Source organism: Podarcis liolepis (assembly GCF_965112155.1).
Source record: "Podarcis liolepis genome assembly, chromosome: 6".
Lineage (NCBI taxonomy): Eukaryota > Metazoa > Chordata > Lepidosauria > Squamata > Lacertidae > Podarcis > Podarcis liolepis.
In genome coordinates, this window is record NC_139559.1 from 58,709,465 (window position 1) to 58,729,730 (window position 20,266).

A 20,266-nucleotide genomic window follows, 5' to 3' on the forward strand; every position below is an offset into this window, starting at 1 on the left:
AATTGCTTTCTGAAACCTTTGTTCACACAAGCAAGCAGACAGACCCCATCAGAAATGATCGTTTCTTTTGAGTGATAACAATAGCTTCATAACTCTGTAATAAACAAAAATCTGCCCTTATTCTCTTATGGGGGACACAAGAGCCCTTGTAGAGTCCTTTGTAGGTTCTCCATCTGTAGGAGAAGATAACAGAGGCCAACCAGAGAATATAGAGAAGCAAAGCAGCTCGTAAGCCTGATCTTTATTGAACTGTTGCAACAGGGTGCTCCCCTCACACACAGGAAAGGAGGAGGACCCAGAACCAAGGTGTGCCTGCCCTTATATAGACATTTTAAACTCCTTGCTCTGGAGCCCAACACCACCCCTCCATACATCATACATACATATACATACATCACAGAAGGGGTGTAACCCAAGACCACCCCCCACAAATATCATACCTACATCACAGAATTAAAAAGCAGAGACATCACCTTGCCAACAAAGGTCCGTGTAGTTAAAGCCATGGTTTTTCCAGTAGTGATGTATGGAAGTGAGAGCTGGACCATAAAGAAGGCTGATCGCCGAAGAATTGATGCTTTTGAATTATGGTGCTGGAGGAGACTCTTGAGAGTCCCATGGACTGCAAGAAGATCAAACCTCTCCATTCTTTGACCTTGCAGAGAAATATTTGAGGTCAATTTGGGAGGGACAAAATGGTTTCAGGACTTTTTCTGTGGGGTTTCAGACATGTGATTTATATATGCAGTTATGAACATTTATCATAAGGATATATATAACTGCATATATAAATCACATGTCTGAAACCCCACAGAAAAAGTCCTGAAACCATTTTGTCCCTCATATATATATATATATATATATATATATATATATATATATATATCTCCTTAATTTTTTTATTTCAGCACAGGGAGCAGCCCTCTATGCACTGGCTGCAAAAGAAATTAGGAGGAAGGAGTTAGATTGTTGTGGTATTTGGAGGTGTTTAATTGGAAATCAAGCTGGATTTGAGTTTGTCAACATCTCTGGTAACCGCTCTCTTACCTCATGGAAGTATGGATGTATGTGATCTGCCTTGTTTTATTGGCTGGTACTGTTGCTGCAGGTTTGTCATGGCCTTTGGCTGGAACAATAAACTTAAATTGAATTCAAAAGTATTACAACCCCAAGGTGTCATTGCTGGTCAGTCACCACCAGTTCAGACCCCCACAAGCATATTTGTGAATTTTAGATTTTTTGTGTGCTGAAAAAGTACCAAACAATAACCAACCACATGCACCCAAAACTTTATTTTTTAATGTGGCTCCCTTAACAATGGGGGAGTTTTCTATAAAGGAAACCATTTTTGCCTAATGACCTCTCAGAGGGTTTCAGTTCAGTTCCACTGATAGCACTCACATTGACTTTAGTATGCAAACAACAATTTCCCCCCTTTGCCCAATGTTCGGGAATCTATTTCCAAAATAGTGATGTCCTTCAGTGATGTCTGGGCCTTTTGTTAATGATTCACAATACTATGAGAGTTCAGGGTGCAACCTTCTTTTTTAAAAAGCTCACTCTCCAAAACAGGTACCTGGAGGTTTCCAAACCAAAAATGAAAAGCATTTGTTTTTATTAAAAGAAAATGTGGTTCCATCTGAGTAGGCTTTTTCCTCCTATGATTCTCTTGATAGCTTATCTACTATCATGTCAGGATACAGTTGCAGCACACAGTAAGCTAACAGGATTGTCATCCCAGAGGTAAGTCTATCTCCATGTAATTTAAGATACTGCCTTACATATAGAAATTGCTGTCTATCTGGTCAGTGCATCAATTCAGACTGAGAATGAGGCATGTGGGTCCTATTACTTTTAAGCAGCTAGCAGAAAACGATTTATACAATAGTCCCATCACAATATGGTGAGAGGGCTGAAACATGAACCATTTTGACGTCTTATAATTATACCTTTTTTAATACGTTTCCTTCTGCACTACAATTTTTTCTTCAAGAAGATTTCATTCCTCAGTTCTCATCTTTCACATATTCTAATTTGATATGCAGCTTTTAAACTGCCGTTGTTTCATAACACAATGAGCTGATACGGTATTTCATATTATTTCAGTGATAATGAAGTAATTCAGACAAAAGTGAGAGAAAATATATCAAGATGCCGTTTCTTCTTTCTTCTTCTCTTTCAATATCTTATTGGATAATAAATAATAAATAATAATGTTGTGTGTGGGTTTGGGTCGTATGTATTTAAATCATGTATTAAAGAAAACTCTATGGGGCTTTTCCCAAGCTGCTAATTGCAAACTGGACCAAAGGAAATATAATGTAGAAAGATCAAAAAGTGGTATCAGTAATAATTGGGATATAGACGCAGGGAGGGGGGAGGCAGAGGAAAGAAAAGATACATTTAATTATGAAGGCTTATTCTAGTAATCCTTACAGAAACCAAATAAAGAACAGATTTTTGGTGTTTGATGAAGTTATCAAACAAAGCAGGATAATGAAGAGGCACATTTTAAATCTAGGTGAAGGTGAACTCACTGAATACTTTTCTGAAAGCTGAAGGATAGAGGCATCACATCTTTCTACCACCACAATATATGTACACACACACACACACACACACACACACACACACACACCCCTACACCCCTCTCTCTCTCTTTGTTTGACTGCTGCTTGTCCACAGACACCCTGCAATTTGATCCTACACACACTGATGTGTATCCACAGGCTCATCTCTTGAGCATTTGAGTTTTTCATTTAGTGTTCTTTCTTCTGTAGCTTCTGATGAATCTCTCTTCTAATTATCAGTAGAATTACCATAACCCTGCAAAAAGAAGAAGAAAAAAAATACACAGCCTCTTAAGCAAAAAACAGCCTGTCTGTCACACGACAAAACAGGCTCTAGCCTACACCACCTCACTCCTGCCAGGATAAAGTGTCAGTTTTTAAGGTGCCCTAGGAGTCTTTGCTGTTTTGTTCCGCTTGTTGGCGTTAACAGATGATAACCAATAATGATGGAGCTCTAGTCAAAAACCCAACAATAACAAGTAATTCTGGGACAATCTCCTCCCCTTCTCCATCAATGAATAATCAAACTAGATGTGTTCCTTATTATGGAATATGTAGGATGCAAATCATGGCTATGTCTCACAGTGGGAAAATACATATTTTGCTTTGTTCTTTGTCTAAGCTCCTTTTAGAGGATATACCCCAAAGGGACACATCCTCACACTGTTGTAGCTTGCAGGCTCTTGTTAGTCACTTGACAGAATTTCAATGCGGGAAACACAAAGGCCACAGATACAAAGAGCTTCTTTAGTTGTGCTCACTGGGACTTTTGCCCTCTTCCCCCTCCCTTCCTCCTTCCAATAGCAAGCTACAGTACTTATGTCATAGGAACATAGGAAGCTGCCTTACATCAAATCAGACTACTTGTCCATACATCCCTATGTTGTCCACTACAGGGGTGGAGAAACTGTGGCCGGCCAGATGCTGTTTGACTACAACTCCCATTAGCCGTTACCATTGGCCTTGCCGACTGGGGCTGATGTGAGGACCACAGGTTCCCCATTCATGTTCTAATTTGACTACCAGTGGATCTTGGGGATCTCAGGCACACCATCACCTAATACTGAATCCTTGTAAATGGAGACACCAGGGCCTGAACCAAGATGTTTAGGGGAAGGGCAGTGCCCCATTGGTTGCCAGGTTCTCCAGCAGAGGCTGGGAGAGATTGCCTGTCTGAAATCCCGGAAAGATGCTGTCTGCCAACATAGACAATATTGAGCTTGATGGACCAGGGGCACCTGAGGTGAAACTCCCCACTGCCACCCTGTGATGGGGGCACAAACTCTGTAACAAGTCTTCCCCACTGGGATGGTTGTCCTTCAGGGCTTTCTCATCCCTGCCCAGTAACGGGGCTTTGCTCCAGCTCTTCCCTTCAAGAGAAACCAGTGCAAAGCCCCATCACACCACTGTGTCTGTCTGTCTGTCTCTGTGTGTGAGAGACAGTGGCAAAGCGGGATGGTGGAACGCCTCCCCTCTCTGCCCTTAGGCATTCCACAGAGCTTTGCCACCAGCCCCTCTCTGCCCTACTGTGCTGGCCCCGGGGGTAAGGTACCGTGAATGTAGCAGAGTCCACACGAAGCGGGGCGAGGTCCGATGCAGAGAGACGGGCGGGGAACAGGAACGCTGGAACAGAAGGCTGAGCAGGTAACAGGAACACCGGATGGTCGGGAACAGGAGGCCGAGCAGGAAACAGGAGTACTGGATAGTCAGGAACAGGAAGCCGAGCAGGGATCAGGAGTACCGGTTAGTCAGGAACAGGAGGCCGAGCAAGGATCAGGATCACAGGAAGGTCCGAAGCCAACAACGACGTTGCTCCCGCAACCTGGGGCCGGGATGAGTGGGCTTTTATCCTCTTCTAAGGTCAGGGGCGGTCCCGACCCCCAGGAGCCCCGCCTACCTTGGCCTTAAGGCGAGCACTCCTCCTGGGGGCAACTAGTTCCCTTCGCCTCTCTGCCCTAAGCCTCTGCAGATCAGGAGAGGCCGAAGGGTTACTGGGCCCTGGAGGAGGCTCACCTGTGGCCACTGAGTCATCAGGCTCCTCTGGGGCCAGGAGGACTTCACCTGGGGCCAGCTCCTGCTGCACTGCCACAGGTGCAAGCTCTTCAGCCTTTAGGCCTTGCCCCAGTTCAGCCGGCCCTGGGGGCGGGGACTCCTGTGCAGGCTGGGATTCTTCTGTTTCATCCTCCGAATCGGAATCCCAGGCCATCACACCTTAGAGGCCGGGGAGACCAGTGGCAAAGCTGGGGAGCAGAACAGGTGTGCCACCCCTTGAGGGGATGCCGACTGAGGTGGCCGCCCCACCCAGCCTCATGGGTGGGTTGGTTCTGAGATGGACTAGTGGGACAGCATATGGAGGATGTACCCCTCCCATCACACTGTTTTTTAAGTCTTGTCAAGATACAAAGGTTGTTTCCCATGCAGCATGGGGAGGGGCAGGGGGAGATAAGAGTGCCATTGTTCCTGCTCAAGAAACACAAGACCAGAGTCCTAATCCCATTTGGGGGATGTTGATATTCCATGCCCAAAATTCTCTGTCGGGGCAGCTCAGGAGTTCATGTCTGCCATGGCAAACATGGGTCTGTCTCAGATAATTTCAGCAGTGCCCTCTCAAGATTTGGGCTTTGTGATGGATGGGATGAGGGTAATCTGAAGGTGGGGGAACATGATATAGTTCCATGGTCATGGACAGATGACCTGCTCAGGTCAGTCCATTCACTGAGGCCCGCCTTTATGTCTTAAATAGCTATGGGTGAATCTATCAGTTCTCTCAATTCCTCATTTTCCCACTCTTAGATTCAATTCTCTATCTATCTTATCTCTATCTATCTATCTATCTATCTATCTATCTATCTATCTATCTATCATCTATCTATCATCTATCTATCATCTCTATCATCTATCTATTTATCTATCTATATCCTCACAAAAATGCATTAGCAGTTTAGTGTGAATTCCTCCTAATAAACACATTTTTGTATGCACTTTTGACTAGTATGCACATTGTTTGAAGCAGTTTCCCCTAAGGTAATGCAATGTTGCATGTTACTTTCATTTCTATATGCCTATTGGTGCACATTGCATAACTGAATCACAAAATTCAGAGATGTGCAACTTGCAAAGGATATTTGGGTTTCAGTTCAGGTATTGGTTTGAGGACTGTGAAATAGGTAGCTGCTCATTAAATGAAATATGGGGGGGAAAAACACCTCTCCCATGCCACTAGTTTCAGCATCCCCTGAAATGTACTTACTTGGCTGGGAGAAAGCATTTTCCATGGCTTCACCTGCACTCAGGCAGTTGCTTCTGGGGGAAACACAGCCACACTCCTCCTTTAATGGCCATCAAGAACTTACTAAAAAACCAAAGAAACACATCCTTTTAAAGGCTTCTTTGGGGTGGATCGCTGCTTTATTGTATAAGTTCTTATCTGCATCTTTTGGAATAACTTTTACTGCAGCTGTTTCTGTGTTGTTATTTTTACGGTTCTCTTTAGTGTTTTTTTGCGGCTGATAAAGTTGAATTATGGTTTGACTTTTTTGCTAGCTTCCCTTACTTTTTTATGAGGGAGAGAAGGTTATAAATGTTTAAAATAAATAATTAAAACTCAGCTCATGGTGCTAGCTGCATTGTTATTTGGGTAAGTCCCAAATTTTCACCCTCCTTGCAGCAGATATGCTGTCTGTCTGTCTCTCAGGCTATCTATCTAACTTGTTGAATCCATAGCCCAGATTAATGGTTGTGTCTTGGGTCATGTCTGCCTCATGCATTTCAAAGGAATCGTGTGAGCACCTTCATCTGAAAAGATTTAATGGGGATTAATCAACCATCCTACCTTTTCAGAGCTGAACAGGATCCGACACAATCCTGTCAGATATCTCTGGAGAATGTTGCAGTTATCGTGTAATGGAAAGGCTCAAGAGATCACTCTAAAAACTGTATCCATGAGCTTCAAACATTATCTTAGAAATTACCTTTCAACTCAGGATGGGTAACAAAAGCAGCTGATGTCATGCATTGTGTATGGGCCCTGTGACACTGATTGCCAGTCTACCAGTTTTAGGGAAGGGAGGAAGGAAGGCAGGAAATAGTAACTTTCCAAAGACCATTCACAGGCCAACTTTTTAGGCCCAAGTCCAGCATTCTAGCTACAGTACTGTACTGTTGGCTTTTGAAGCCACAAAGACTGCCCAACAGTTGTTTGTATTGCAGATGGCACTGTTTTTAAAAGCCTATTTTACTTGTATTGGAATGGATTTAATTCATCTGCATCTACACATTTAATCTGCTTGCATTGGAATTTATTATTGATTTTGTTGAGCTTTAAAGGAAACCCACAGGACACAGTATATTTTCATGGAGCATTCCTGACTCACTTGTATCCATTTTAGCCCTGAATGTTAAATTTGGCCTCATGCCTAATGCTTCCTGGTTTTATATGGAATTTGTTACAGGATCAGGAAGAATTCAGAGTGAGTAATGCACTCTGTATTATTCCTCACCAATGGGAATACGAAATCAGTTAATTTTGTTTTACATGGACAGGCTTATGTGGGCCTATTCACACAGCCATTCCCAGCTATAGTTGCTATGTAAAACTCCAATCTATGCCCAGCCTTCATTCACCCACTAATGTACATATACTGCCACACACATAATCCAGCTTTTGATACACAATCACAAAATCTGTGAGCAATAGACTGGGATCGTATGGGCATAAGATGTAGTGTTGTCCAACACATCAAAGGCAAAACCCAGGATGCCATTTATGGGACACCATCTTTCTGATTTTTCTCATGAGAGGATGATGGCCATTTTGGGTGCTGCATTCTCATGTGATTTCACCCCCTAGAAAGCGTGAATTATATGAGATCATGGTGCCTCAAATGGCTGCTGTCCTCTTGTAAGAAAAAACAGGATGCCCCAGTTTTTCCAGGACACTTGCAGGGTATTCTAGGGCTGTGCAATGTATCTGGCCAAATCGCAAATCCTAAACCAAATGGGTATGATTTGGGCCAAATTTTGACTCTTCTGCATTGGGTCAAGGCAGCCCCAGATAGGGTTGGGTTCACCTGGAGCAAATCTAGAGTTGTCAGAAAGGTATGGGAGGATCAGGCAGCAAGGGCAGGGAGGAGGAGATGGAGAAGGTGAAAGCAGAGGGTCTCTCCACCACCTTAGCCCCAAGGATGTACAAGGCCCTTGGTTTGGGGGCTGCATAAGATCAGGTTGTGATGAGGGATGCCTCTACTGGAGGTTTAATTAGGAATAATACCTCAAGTATGGCAGCTTTCTGTAAAGTAACATAGATAATAATCTAATCTAATCTAATCTAATCTAAATTTTAAAATTCGTTGTTCATAGATGAATGCAGCCTTCCCAATCTTTTCATCAATAGAAACCCACAGTAAAACCACTTCCATTTTTTAAAACATGAAAGTCATAGAATCATAGAATCATAGAGTTGGAAGAGACCACAAGGGCCATCAAGTCCACCTCCCTGCCAAGCAGGAAACACCATCAGAGCACTCCTGACATATGGTTGTCAAGCCTCTGCTTAAAGACCTCCAAAGAAGGAGACTCCACCACACTCCTTATCCATTGTGTGCTTTGTGCTCCTCACACAATTTTTCAGTGTTCATACTTCTAAGCCTTGACTTTAAAAACTCATAACTTTAGGAATACATAGTGTATTTTCACCTGACCAGTAGAAGGGAGACCAAAGCAATACTCTTAGACATTTGGCATAATATAAACTGGCGAAAAGGGGAAACTTGGATGGTCACAAATATAGAAGAAAAATGTCAAGTCTTCACTTAAAAGGACCATTTTAAAAACTGCTGCACCAAATGCATCCTCATGATAATTTTCACCAGATTACAACTTTTGCTAAATAGTTTTTCCTTGACAATTGCATACTGTGATGGGACAAATCATCTTGATTTTTTTAAGGAATACAATAGCCGAGCTTTAAAAACATTGAATGCAGAAAATACCAGATGCCTTAACTATATAGCCATTGCTGGGGCTGTGTAATTTTCTATCTCCAAAATGAGACGAATTAAGGGGAAGACCCTTAGTGTGTACAAAAGGAAAATCACAAATAGCCGGCTGTGTATTGTGGAAAAAACCAAAAATAAACTAGTTTTGACAGAACTTCTAAAGGTTTATCACAGCAAACAGCTTCCCACATGCATCTCATACGTATACTGATCACATTTGCTCTTATCCAGTTATACCAATGGAGAATGCAATAGGGCAGGATTAACAGCAAAACAATTAATGCAGCCCCAAACCCGATACTAAGAACTGCTTTTGATTTCAGGTGTGCGGGCAAATTGTAGACATGCAGTTCATCCCTTGAAGCATAAATCAGGCACTTCTAACGTGTGTTCGTTTCACCTACATGTTTTGAAGCATTATCCAAATGTGAATTGCTGTTTAATTTTATTTTGCTATTGTAATGCAGTGGCTGCCGTGCACTTGGAAATGTCATTATCTTGGCACTTTGGTGCTGAGATGCTGTGAAAGAAGCCAAAAACAGGATTTGATTGTAACCTTCTAATTTTTTGGCATCTCTCCACTGTGCTTCAGGTTGTTTTGCTGCTCTTTCCCCTAACACAACTGAGTCATATTTTCCCCCTAGTGCTGGGGAGGAAGTTAACATCCAGAATTATTTATACACATAATAGGACCCCACAGTAATATCCATATGTATTTGTGCACATAATAGTCTCTGACCCACTGAGGGGCAACCCGCATGCAGAGGCATGTTTACACACATTGATCTCCCATTACCACCTGTGCAAGTTTAAGTTGCTCTTGAAGCAGTAATAATGATAATAATAATAATAATAATAATAATAATAATAATAATAATAATAATTTAAAAATTTTTTTTTATTTATACCCCACCCTTCCTGGTTCAGAAAACTGGGATCAGGGCAGCTAACAACAAATTTAAAACACCTAATTGATGCAACAACAAAAAAGCATAAAATACAGTATAAAATGTGAATAACAATAAATTCAGAATTCAAAAATCAATTTGGGGGAAAATCCATTCAATAAACATTGGATGATCACCAGGGCTAGTATTGGGAAATATTTTTGCATCTTCACTCTTGGGTTACACGTGAAGGTGGCACTCCAGTCTAGAAATCCATTGACCCATCCCTTCTGAAATGGGAGGACACGGTGTAATCACCCTACCATGTACTATCATTTCAGCAGGAGAAGTTGGGTTAGAGAGAGCTCTGTAGAAGTACTGATGAACTTGCTGGCTTTTGAACTGGGTGCCTCCACCTTATCATTGCTTTCTTATCACTCCATCTGACTTTGATGTTCAGAGGTGAGTGTCATTCCTTACATATCCAAAAGGGCACCAGCCATGCACTAGAGGGTGACATCAGTAGGCTTGGATGAAGCCCAAGGTGTGCAGACATACAAAAGCCTTTCAGAAGGGAGAGAAGAAGATGGGAACCCCCAAACAGCCCACTGAGACCTGAGGATACTCAGTGTCCATGGGATGTTTTTGGAGTGTGTGGGTGGGGGGATGGAGTGGCTGGAATCTTGAACAGCATCACTCCACACTGCAACATTTTGCATGGTCAGGTTTCAAAAGCACCCAAGATGTCTCTATGTACAGCAAGGTCCGCAGATGCTCATCTTCCCACATGTGGGTGGCAATGTGGCTCGATGGTGGGGATGCAACAGGGTGGAGGGCAGTGAATAGACTCCCATTAGAATTCTAATTGCACCAGGCTTTGAATGCCTGAATAGGGCTATTCTCTGTGCAACTCCAGGTGGCCCCAGTTGGGAATGCACATAAGAAGGTGGACAATCACACTGGCTGCCCCAAGAGATGCTTACTTCCATAAACAGATTTATTGCGCTGGATTGGGACTGAGTTTAATTTTTCTTACATTTGGTGACCATCAGCAAAGGACACCCATATATATGCATTTGTGAAATATGGTATTTGCAAGGATTTGGTGCTTTCGCTTATGACTGCTGAGAAATAACAGCTTTTCATCAAAACACATATAATTACACTTCAACCATTTCTTTACTAATATGTCATGGGAGTCCATTTGAAACCTCACATATAAACTTCTATCACTGTAAAATTGACTCTCTCTCTCTCTCTCTCTCTCTCTCTCTCTCTCTGTGTGTGTGTGTGTGTGTGTAAGTGTGTAAACTGAGTCTAATTTCTTAAAAGTTGCTCTCTGCCTGGGGGCCTTGAGAATATGGCTGTGGTCCTAAGATGTAGGGGCTGGGGAGACTGAAGCTAGTTTAACCACTTCTTCACCGGACATCCTGCTGGGCTCTGGTGAGGGTGGAGGAATGCTCTACTTCTTCATCTGTTTCTAGGCATCAGGTTTTTTTCACACACACCCCAATTTTCTCTCTCAGTGGGAAGGGAAAGAGGAGGAAAAGCTTCAGGAACCTGTCTAAATCGCCCACCCCACTTCCTGTAGTCAGTGCTTAGGCCTGAATTAAAGCAGGACTGTCTGAGAGGTGCTCAGCGAAAGATCCTTTCAAAAGGTATCTTGGGGCCCCTCAGCTGTAGATATTAAATCTATTGCAGCCATGCGTATCCTGCTGAAACTGATTTCCACAGGGAGTGTGCAATATAGGGACTTTCAGCATTGCCAATCACTTTTATTTTCCTCAGGAGAGCAAGAAGACAAGCTGGAACACCTGCTCCCATCGATTGCCGCCTAAGTCAGTGGTCAGGATGGACTGAATGTTTCCCTTGTCAAGGAAGAAAAGTAAGGATCCACTCAAATATAGCCAAGTGTTCTTTATAGCTGCCTGCAGTGAAAATAGACACAAACTTTGAACACAAAGGGCAGTATCCAACCTCTGTCCCATCGGCACAAGGATTTCCAGAGGCATAATGGGACCTCCCACCTCTTCTTCCTTGTACAACCCATGCCTTCCCCAAATCTTCTCCAGAGGGTTAGGGAACCCCTGGAACAGATTTGAGAGGGGGGTGCATCAGGGGAACAGTGTCCCATTGCATAAGTGAAAATCATTGCATTGGTAGAATGGTGACTTAACACTACACTGAATACAAGCCAGTGGTTTACAGTTGAAAACAGATGCATGTTTACCCAAGCCCATTAAAACCAATGGGCCTAAGCTGAGAGATGGAGATGGTCTATGTGACCAGCAGTTCAACAAAGCAGGATGCCCATGAAGGATATAAGAAGAGCCCTGCTGGAATGGAGACAGCTTCATAGGCGCCGACTCCATGGGGCCTGAGGGGGCTCGAGCCCCCTCAAAAAATTTTTTTGGGGGGCTCAGCCCCCCCAATAATTTCGGGCGCCCTTCCAGCAGAGCGCCGCCGCCGTCCCTCGCCAGCCAGCCAGCCAGCCAGCCAGCCAGCCGCGCGCCCTAGTCTGAGAGCCCCGGCCATCCCCCGCGAGATTAGGGAATCCCCGGGGGCGGGGGCTCCTGCCTCGCTGCTTCGTTTCAGCTCCCGCGAGAACAGGGGAATCCCGACTGGCCACACCTCCCAGCCAGCCAATCGGCTGGCTGGGGGGCGTGGCTTGCCCTATTTGGGGCCGGAGCCACTTTATTTGCATATTCATGAGCTTATTTATTATTCATGAGCTTTCCCGGGCCCCCCCAATATTTTTTCTAAGTCCGCGTCCCTGGACAGCTTCATATATGCATGGAGTGCACGGGGCAAGCCTCTTGCACAGACAAGTAGTCTGTATACACATACAGTAGAACTCTCAGTCATATGACATTCTATCATGACTGGATTGGCTTTCAATCAGCCAGTGAAGTTACTCTTCCATTTAAGATATTGGGAATGATTTGACAGGCATGGAAAAAGTCAACTGCAAATACTTCTGCTGTGTTGTTAACCTTCTCATCCCTTCACATTTCTTCCCTATGAGCTTCAAATTGTGTTTTAAGTAATTTTTTGGTTTTGGCAGGCATAGCTGTACTGATAAAGCCTTAATTTGTTTTACATTTTTAATACTTAAATAATTAATGCTTGCTCTTGCTAGGTTAAAATATTGTATAGATCTGTTTTTATTGCCTCCTGAATTCAAATTTTATCGTTTTGTATATATATATAATTTATGGCAGATATCTATTTTTATTTTTTTAAAAATGCATATTATAGCACAGATATCGAACTTTGCAACAGCCAGCCAAATACAAGGGGAACATATGTACCGGCCACCTTTGGGATGAAGCTGCGTGCCAGTCAGCAGGAGAATGTATTGTGAGCCAAGACTGTGGAGCTGATTTTCGGTGTGAGGAGACTGGTGAGTATGATGCCATTACAGATCCATTAACTGATCCAGTGATCCTGCTCCACACCATTAACCCATTTCAGGAATGCGGAAAAGGTACTGATCTACTGTTCCATGCAATAAAGTTAAAGTGGGGCACAGTGACATCTAGGAAAAGAAGGAATCGCCTAAGGATCTGCCAAAGCCAGCCCTATCATGCCAGCCCTATCATAGCGTGAGGTGAGCTTGATCCATGCGTTCAAAAGGACAATGTGTGCAGAGAGTGCTCTGCTGCACATGCAGATTCTGGAATGACTGCCTGACCAGCTGCACTGTATCCTCATTTGTGCCAATCTCCACATGTGTAACATTTTGTGCTTGCAACAATAGATCTGCAAATCTGCAGCTGCAGGGCCAAGCTAACCCTGGACTTTGGCCCAAATGGTGCCCTCTGGGTACAGATTTGCTGAGCCACTGATACACCAATTGCTTTCTTGTCTGCTCCTCACTCAGGTTGAGTGCTGTATGGCAAAGCTGTTGTTATAGTGTGAAAAGCCACACCTGCCTTTTTCTTCAGGAACACTTTCCACACTGCTGGCTAAAGCAGGAGAAGGCAGGAATCTACTCTTAAGGATGTTCCTTGAGTGTTCGTGCCTTAGCCATCATTATTGCAACAAATTTCTCGAGCACATTCTGCAACATCACAGCGCCAGCCCATTCTTTAAGCTGACAGTGTTCATTTCTCCAAAAAGTAGCAGCAGGAGACTTTTAGGCTTATAGTTGCTTTTAAAAACCATAAGCAGGGATAACAAATGCATCCTGGGAGCTTTGACAAAGTGAACCTGACAAGGAGAAGCACACGGTCTATTCATAATCCATTATTTAGAACTGAAAAGGTGCCCAGCTAAAGCTTTTCCTGTCTTACCGCAGTGGCAGAGAACAAGAAAAGTTTCAGGATTCTTTCTGCAACTAGTTTTGGGAGCACCCTTGAAGCAATGTGCTTTCCTTCATTCGTACAAAGAGAGATCTCCAAAGTCTGGAATGATAAAGAATACAGTAAAGGGCACCAGGGTCTTGAAAAGGAGATTCTTGTAATGAGTGTGTAGTTCACTGAATCATAGAGTTGGAAGGGATCCTAAAGATTCCTGCAATGCAGGAATCTCAACAAATTCAGTCACTATATAGTTCATTCCCTAGGTGGCACAGGTGAGGGGCTGTAGTTCAGTGGTAGAGCATCTCCTTTGAATGCAGGACATCACAGGTTCAATCTCTGGCAACTCCTGGTAGAGTTGGGAGAGGACCATGCCTGAAACCCTGATGCTGTTAATTAGTATAGACCTTTCTCAACATTGGTTCCATAGATGTTGTTGGACTACAACCACCATCATTCTTAACCAGCATGGCCAGTGGCCAGGGATGATGGGAGTTGTAGTTCAAAAACATCTGGGAACCCAAGGTTGAGAAAAGCTGATGTAGACCATACTGAGCAGGATGAAGCAATGGCCTGATTCCTTATCAGGCAGTTTCCTGCATTCATATGTACATTGCTTATGGATGGAGTCTAAAGTTCCCTCGTGCTGAAAGAAATATTGTTTTATAATAATTGCTAAGATTAATTTGGTTAAAAAACAAAACAATACAATACAGATGCAAGAAATGTGAATAATTGTGAAAACATGAAAATTTCCAGATAGACTGAAGGAAGTCTGAAAGTGGAAAGATTAGAATTGGATGTATAATTCAAATGGAATGTTTTCCTTTTATTGTTATATTTGAAACTTTATAAATAAAAAATTATAAAGTTCCCTCGTGCTGTTTTGTTCTTGTTTAAGGAAGACAAGAAAGTTATTGTCTAGTTTCCTGGCTGGTCTCTCTCTTTAAGCCTCCAATAAGTGAGGCCCAGTTGCCAATGCAGGCCTGAAACTGAGCCCAAACATTTACCCCTCTGCTAGGACCAACACTTTTAAAAACCTTGCTGCAGACACAGATTCCTACTTCACCTATCTTCTCATGGTTGCTTCATCCTGCAGCATGGCAAGGTGTGTTCTGCCCATTGCTTCCTCCCAGTGATACCTTGCAGGTATGGTTAAAAGGTGTTATAGCAGCTTCTAGCCCAGAAATAATCAGGTGACACAAGGGCCCCTATAGTAAGGTTACCAACGTTCCCCTTTCACAGGGACAGTCCCCAGATTTACAGATCAGTCCCTTGACAAAATCCATCCATTCTGACTGAAGTTGGAAAGCGTCCCTGGATTCATTGAAAAAAATCTGGTGACCTTACCCTATAGGGCCCTAAAAAGCAACAAAACCCATTAACTTCAGAGTTATGTGAAGACATAACAATTCAAATTCTAAGTGCATTTCACTGTCAATATAAAAAGACACCTGGAGTCGTGTGCAATTTTGTACATGATATCTTGTTGCATTTGACTGGGAAGTCTGAATAGGAAAGGAAATTCCATGCCACACACACAAAACCACTCCTGTTCTCAACATATTTCTCTTTGAGTATTCTTCACAAAGACCTCCTGCTCAGTCAGAAAGTGACAACAGCACAACCTGAGCAAGGTCCTACATTATCTTTGTGATTTGGTTTAAGTGAACCATTAAGTCCAGCCTTATCTAGCTAGAGCAAACATGGATTCTAGAAATGGATAACAAATCTTTATCTGTGCTGCAGGTCGCTGCATTAAACGCCACCTTGTATGCAATGGAGAACCAGACTGCAGAGATCAATCTGATGAGGCAAGTTGTGAGGATGCTGAAAGATTCTGTGATGATCTGGATCCAGTCCCCGGGATCAGTAAAGTTGCACAGGGGTGAGTTGCCCTACCTAAGTACTATGGTTCTTACACATGATTTAAGCATTGGGAAATTTTCTCTTTAATTTTAACTTGCTATGTTGTGTAGTTTAGAGAACTCCCAAGTTTTAAAACTTCTTACATAAAGGAGAGAAACAGGAGTCCATGTGTTTATTTATTTTCATGGACTTTGTCTTATAACTCATGAGCAAATTGTGCCTGTTTTGCTCTTCCACATGAGCACTGGCAGAAAACAAACCACGATCCCACACTCTGCATTAAATTCAGACCAGGAATTGTGGTTTGTTATATTCAAACTACAATTGATGAGCCTAGAAGGAAACAAGAAGGATTGTATGGAATGAAAGTGAGAGTCTCTCTCTCTCTCTCTCTCTCTCTCTCTCTCTCTCTCTCTCTCTGTGTGTGTGTGTGTAAGAGCACTAGCAAACTCTCCTTACATGCCTGCTCCTGTCTCTTTTGCTCCTGAAAGATACAATATCCTTACACAAAAAGAGGCACAGATAGTGTACGATCCTGCATTCTATGGAGGCCAGTGTGAATCTGTCTATAACGGAGAATGGCGAGAATTGAAGTATGATGCGGCATGTGAACGTCTGTATTACGGGGATGATGAGAAATATTTCCGAAAGCCATATAACATCCACTACTATCAGTTTCTTGTAAGTATTTGTAGGCCAACATTAGCGGTAAGGCTGAGTGGGCAATTGGACCTCAGCCAAATATAGACCCTTGCAACACGTGAGCTCCTCTGAAGTTCCATATCATTTACTGCTACCTTTTAAAAATTTCCACTGTCCAGAATATCACATTAGCATGTCATATCAGTTTTAGGTGTTATATATATATTTTTTTTGGGGGGGGGTCTCTTTATTACATATTATCCACATATCAACCAGATAATATGTGAGCGCGGAAGCATATGCAGATCCCTCTGAACCCTTTCTAGCAGATTTATCTGTAAGACACTTACCAGTGGGGCCCCCCATGCATCTTTCCTCTACCAAACTTGGATGCCACATGCAATGCTTTTGATGTGCACACCCCTCTATACACTGGGCACAAATGGCTTCTCCAAAGTCTCCTACTTGAGGATAGAGACATCAGGGAGACCTGATTTCTCCAGGGGAAGGATAAATTATCCTACAGTTTCCCAGTGGTAAGGCTTACCATCAGAAGTGACAGGAGCACAGCTCTTTTCATTTGTGCCTCCTAAGTGGGTTGTTATTTTTTTGGGGGGGGGGGGTTGAGGGGTTGATGCCACTGCAGGTGAAATGACACCTCTGGCAAGTGGCAGTCAGTGATTGTGTTGGCAGCCTGGCCCCCGTTTTGTATCTTCTGAAATGGCCTGAACTCTGGCATTGTTCTGGGGCACTGGGGTGGGGAAACAGTGGCCTCCATAAAAAAAATGGTGGAAACAATTCTGTAAAGTAGTCTCCTTTCTTCCACCATGCCCTTCCTGATCACATGTTTAATCAGGGGGGTGGGAGCAGGGAGGAAGAAGGAATGGCAGTTGTGTGGAAACACTCCAGCTGAGAACAGAGGGCTTGCTGCTGCAGGTCCTGCTTGTCCAGGGTCTTCAGGAAGGCTCTTGAAAGGCAGTTCCCTGCAGCATCAAAGCCCCCGAGGGTTGCATGCAAAGATGCTCTCTGCTCTCTGACCAAGAGCATGGAGCTCTGATTGAATCCTCTGTGGGCTGCACAGGGGTCTGTGCACAATTCTCTTGAAAGTGCTCTTGCAGAGGGCTTTTGGGCAGCCCCTTGCTTCTGGCTGAAAACCCGGACTGATCAGGATTTCAGCCCCACTCATCAGCTGATGAACAGAGATTGAACCCCGCTGCCTTGGTTGCACAGCCCTGTTCCCTGCTGGAAACAGGAGTATGTGACCAATGCAGGATTTAACCCCATCCTCCCACACAGTGGTAGCAGGAAATGGGCATGGCTTTAGGGAAAATGGCCTTGTGGCCCAAACTGGGCTCCCTGGTAGGCGAGGACTGGCCAAAGAAGTAGAAGTTCCCCAGCCTCATTATAGAGGCTAACCACACAGACACTTCATCCAGTCATATAAAATCCTTACAAAAATGCAACAATGAGTTAAAACAAGATGTCATCCTGGTGCATCATTTGAAATGATTATGCCACCAAACTTTAGCATTTAAAAAAAAAAGTCTTGCAGTACCACTGAAAACTGCTCAGGCTTGGTTTTTGTTGAGTCTCCAGAGCAAAGGAGAATCATCCCCCATTAAGTCAATATGCTAATCTAAAATATCTCCATCCAGCTAAGATGTTTCTCTTTTCATTTCAGGCACATGCTGATTCTGGCTTTTCTTCAGAGTATTTTGATGATGCCAAGGACCTACTGAATGCCATAAAAAAGGACACCTCTCGAAGTTTTGGCTTTACATTTGGCATAAGCCCTGCAGATGTCCCTTTGTCTCTGAGTATAGGCATTGGCTTATCATTGGGTCATGGGACCCTGAGAAATTTTACTGAATACGCAGCAAAGGTAATGAGAAAGCAGGTGGAGGGGCCTTCTTACTCCTGCGATGCTAAATCGCCCAAACACTCTGTTACTGATATTGCTTTATTTCCCTGCCCACATGTTTTCCCCTTGAAACAATAATCATCCTACCTTAATTTGTTCATGTAATTGCACGTGTGATCATTAGCAATTCTGTTTGCCTTCCTTATTACACTGAAGCAAACAGAAGCATTGTAATGGGAATGAAATTGAATTACAAGTAGAACAACGCATGCCATCTCGCCCCATCCCTCCTGTTTCATGGTGACATTAAGTATATAAATGAGTAAGTGCTTGGAGTGGCGAACAGAGTGGGGGAATTTAAAGAATTGCACGTCAGCAACAGTTGTCTTTGGGGAACATGTTCCAATGTCACAAATATATCTTGTTTAAATTAGTGCAAACCTGAGTGAATGGCTGCGAGAAGCATTTGTTTTCTTAATGGATATGAAATCTTTGGGAAATCCAGAGATGTAAACAGGACTGGGCTTTGTGTTTTGTCTTGCTTAAGCGTGGAAACCTTGTGTAATGGGTAGTTGCAAGCAGGGACCTATGGTAAAAAAAGGTAAAGGACCCCTGGATGATTAAGTCCAGTCAAAGACAACTATGGGGTCTCTCGCTTTTCAGGCCAAGGGATCCAGCATTTGTCTATGAACAAATGGATGAGGGAGCACAGATTGAATTGTAAGGGAGCAGAAAAACTACCTCCCCAAATTAAATTATCAGCTCTGCAACCCTTGCAAGCCCTTTGATGTCTGAAAAATACTTTCCTGAAGTTCCTGAAAGGATCTGCAGGGAGAGGGGCAGTTAGGCTTGGAGGATTCATAGTAAATGGCATGTATCCTTTGGTCCCTGCCTTGCATATCACCACTAGCTGTCCCCAAGGTCATAATTAAAGGTAAAGTAAAGGGACCCCCGACCATTAGGTCCAGTCATGGCTGACTCTGGGGTTGCGGCGCTCATCTCGCTTTACAGGCCGAGGGAGCCAGCACACAGCTTCCGGGTCATGTGGCCACCTATTTATCTACTTGCACTTTGATGTGCTTTCAAACTGCTAGGTTAGCAGGAGCAGGGACCGAGCAACAGGAGCTCACCCCATCACAGGGATTCGAACCGCCGACCTTCTGATTGGCAAGTCCTAGGCTCTGTGGCTTAACCCACAGCGCCACCCACATCCCCTAAGGTCATAATTACATAACCAAAACTCTGTAGCTTAGGATTGTTCCACAAAGAAAAGAAAGATATAGTCAGCCCTGCAACAGGCGAGATCTTTTCATTCATTCGTACTCTATAACTAGAGTTGCTTCTCCATCTTTAGAAATTATTTCCTTCAGTTTGCTGTTTAATCAGATGATCATTATCCACAGCATCATTTTAGATCACCCACTGGGAAATGTTCTCAAGCATCCCAACATGTGTTGCTTCATGCTTGAAATAAACTGGGATTGTATAAAATGGGGTGGAAAACCTTGTTCACTCTGAGGGTCACATTCTCCTGTGGAGATCCTGCTAGGACCCACATGCAAGTGATGCACAGGGCCAGAGGCCAAAGGATGTGACTCTTCCCTTTGTATAGCAGACTACGTTCTAGCCATGCAACACTCACAGGTTTATACCCACACACTCCTTTTTGTCCAGGCTACAAGGGAGTGTATCACTGTTCAAACACATTGTAGCTTGGCAATAAAATTTGAGGGGGGTGCAGGGTAGGCTGGTAAGGAGCATGGTCTGGTGAGGTGGAATGGCCTAAGAAAGAAGAAGAAGAGTTTGGATTAGATATCCTACTTTATCACTACCCTAAGGAGTCTCAAAGCGGCTAACATACTCCTTTCCCTTCCTCCCCCACAACAAACACTCTGTGAGGTGAGTGGGGCTGAGAGACTTCAGAGAAGTGTGACTGGCCCAAGGTCACCTAGCAGCTGCATGTGGAGGAGCGGAGACGTGAACCCGGTTCACCAGATTACAGGTCTACCACTCTTAACCACTACCCAAGGGCCAGGTAGAGAGGTATGGAGGGCCAAATTTGCCCCCCCCCAGGTTCTGCACCCCTGGTATAAGAGCACAGCCTTGCCCTATTGGTCTCTTTTGGTGCCCACCAAAAAGA

The 20,266-nt window shown here is 43.6% G+C and overlaps 1 protein-coding gene across 1 annotated transcript in view; it reads left to right on the forward strand.

The window, feature by feature from the left end:
* Nucleotides 1-1,400: 1,400 nt before the first annotated feature.
* The window catches only part of C8A (complement C8 alpha chain), a 31,800-nt gene continuing 12,934 nt past the window's right edge, over nucleotides 1,401-20,266 (forward strand). Inside the window, exons 1-6 of the mRNA XM_083510305.1 lie at nucleotides 1,401-1,743; nucleotides 11,242-11,338; nucleotides 12,712-12,856; nucleotides 15,504-15,642; nucleotides 16,115-16,304; nucleotides 17,947-18,147. Of these exons, the coding sequence (XP_083366431.1) occupies nucleotides 1,628-1,743; nucleotides 11,242-11,338; nucleotides 12,712-12,856; nucleotides 15,504-15,642; nucleotides 16,115-16,304; nucleotides 17,947-18,147 (888 nt within the window). The 5' untranslated portion in view covers nucleotides 1,401-1,627. The remainder of the gene's footprint in view (nucleotides 1,744-11,241; nucleotides 11,339-12,711; nucleotides 12,857-15,503; nucleotides 15,643-16,114; nucleotides 16,305-17,946; nucleotides 18,148-20,266) is intronic.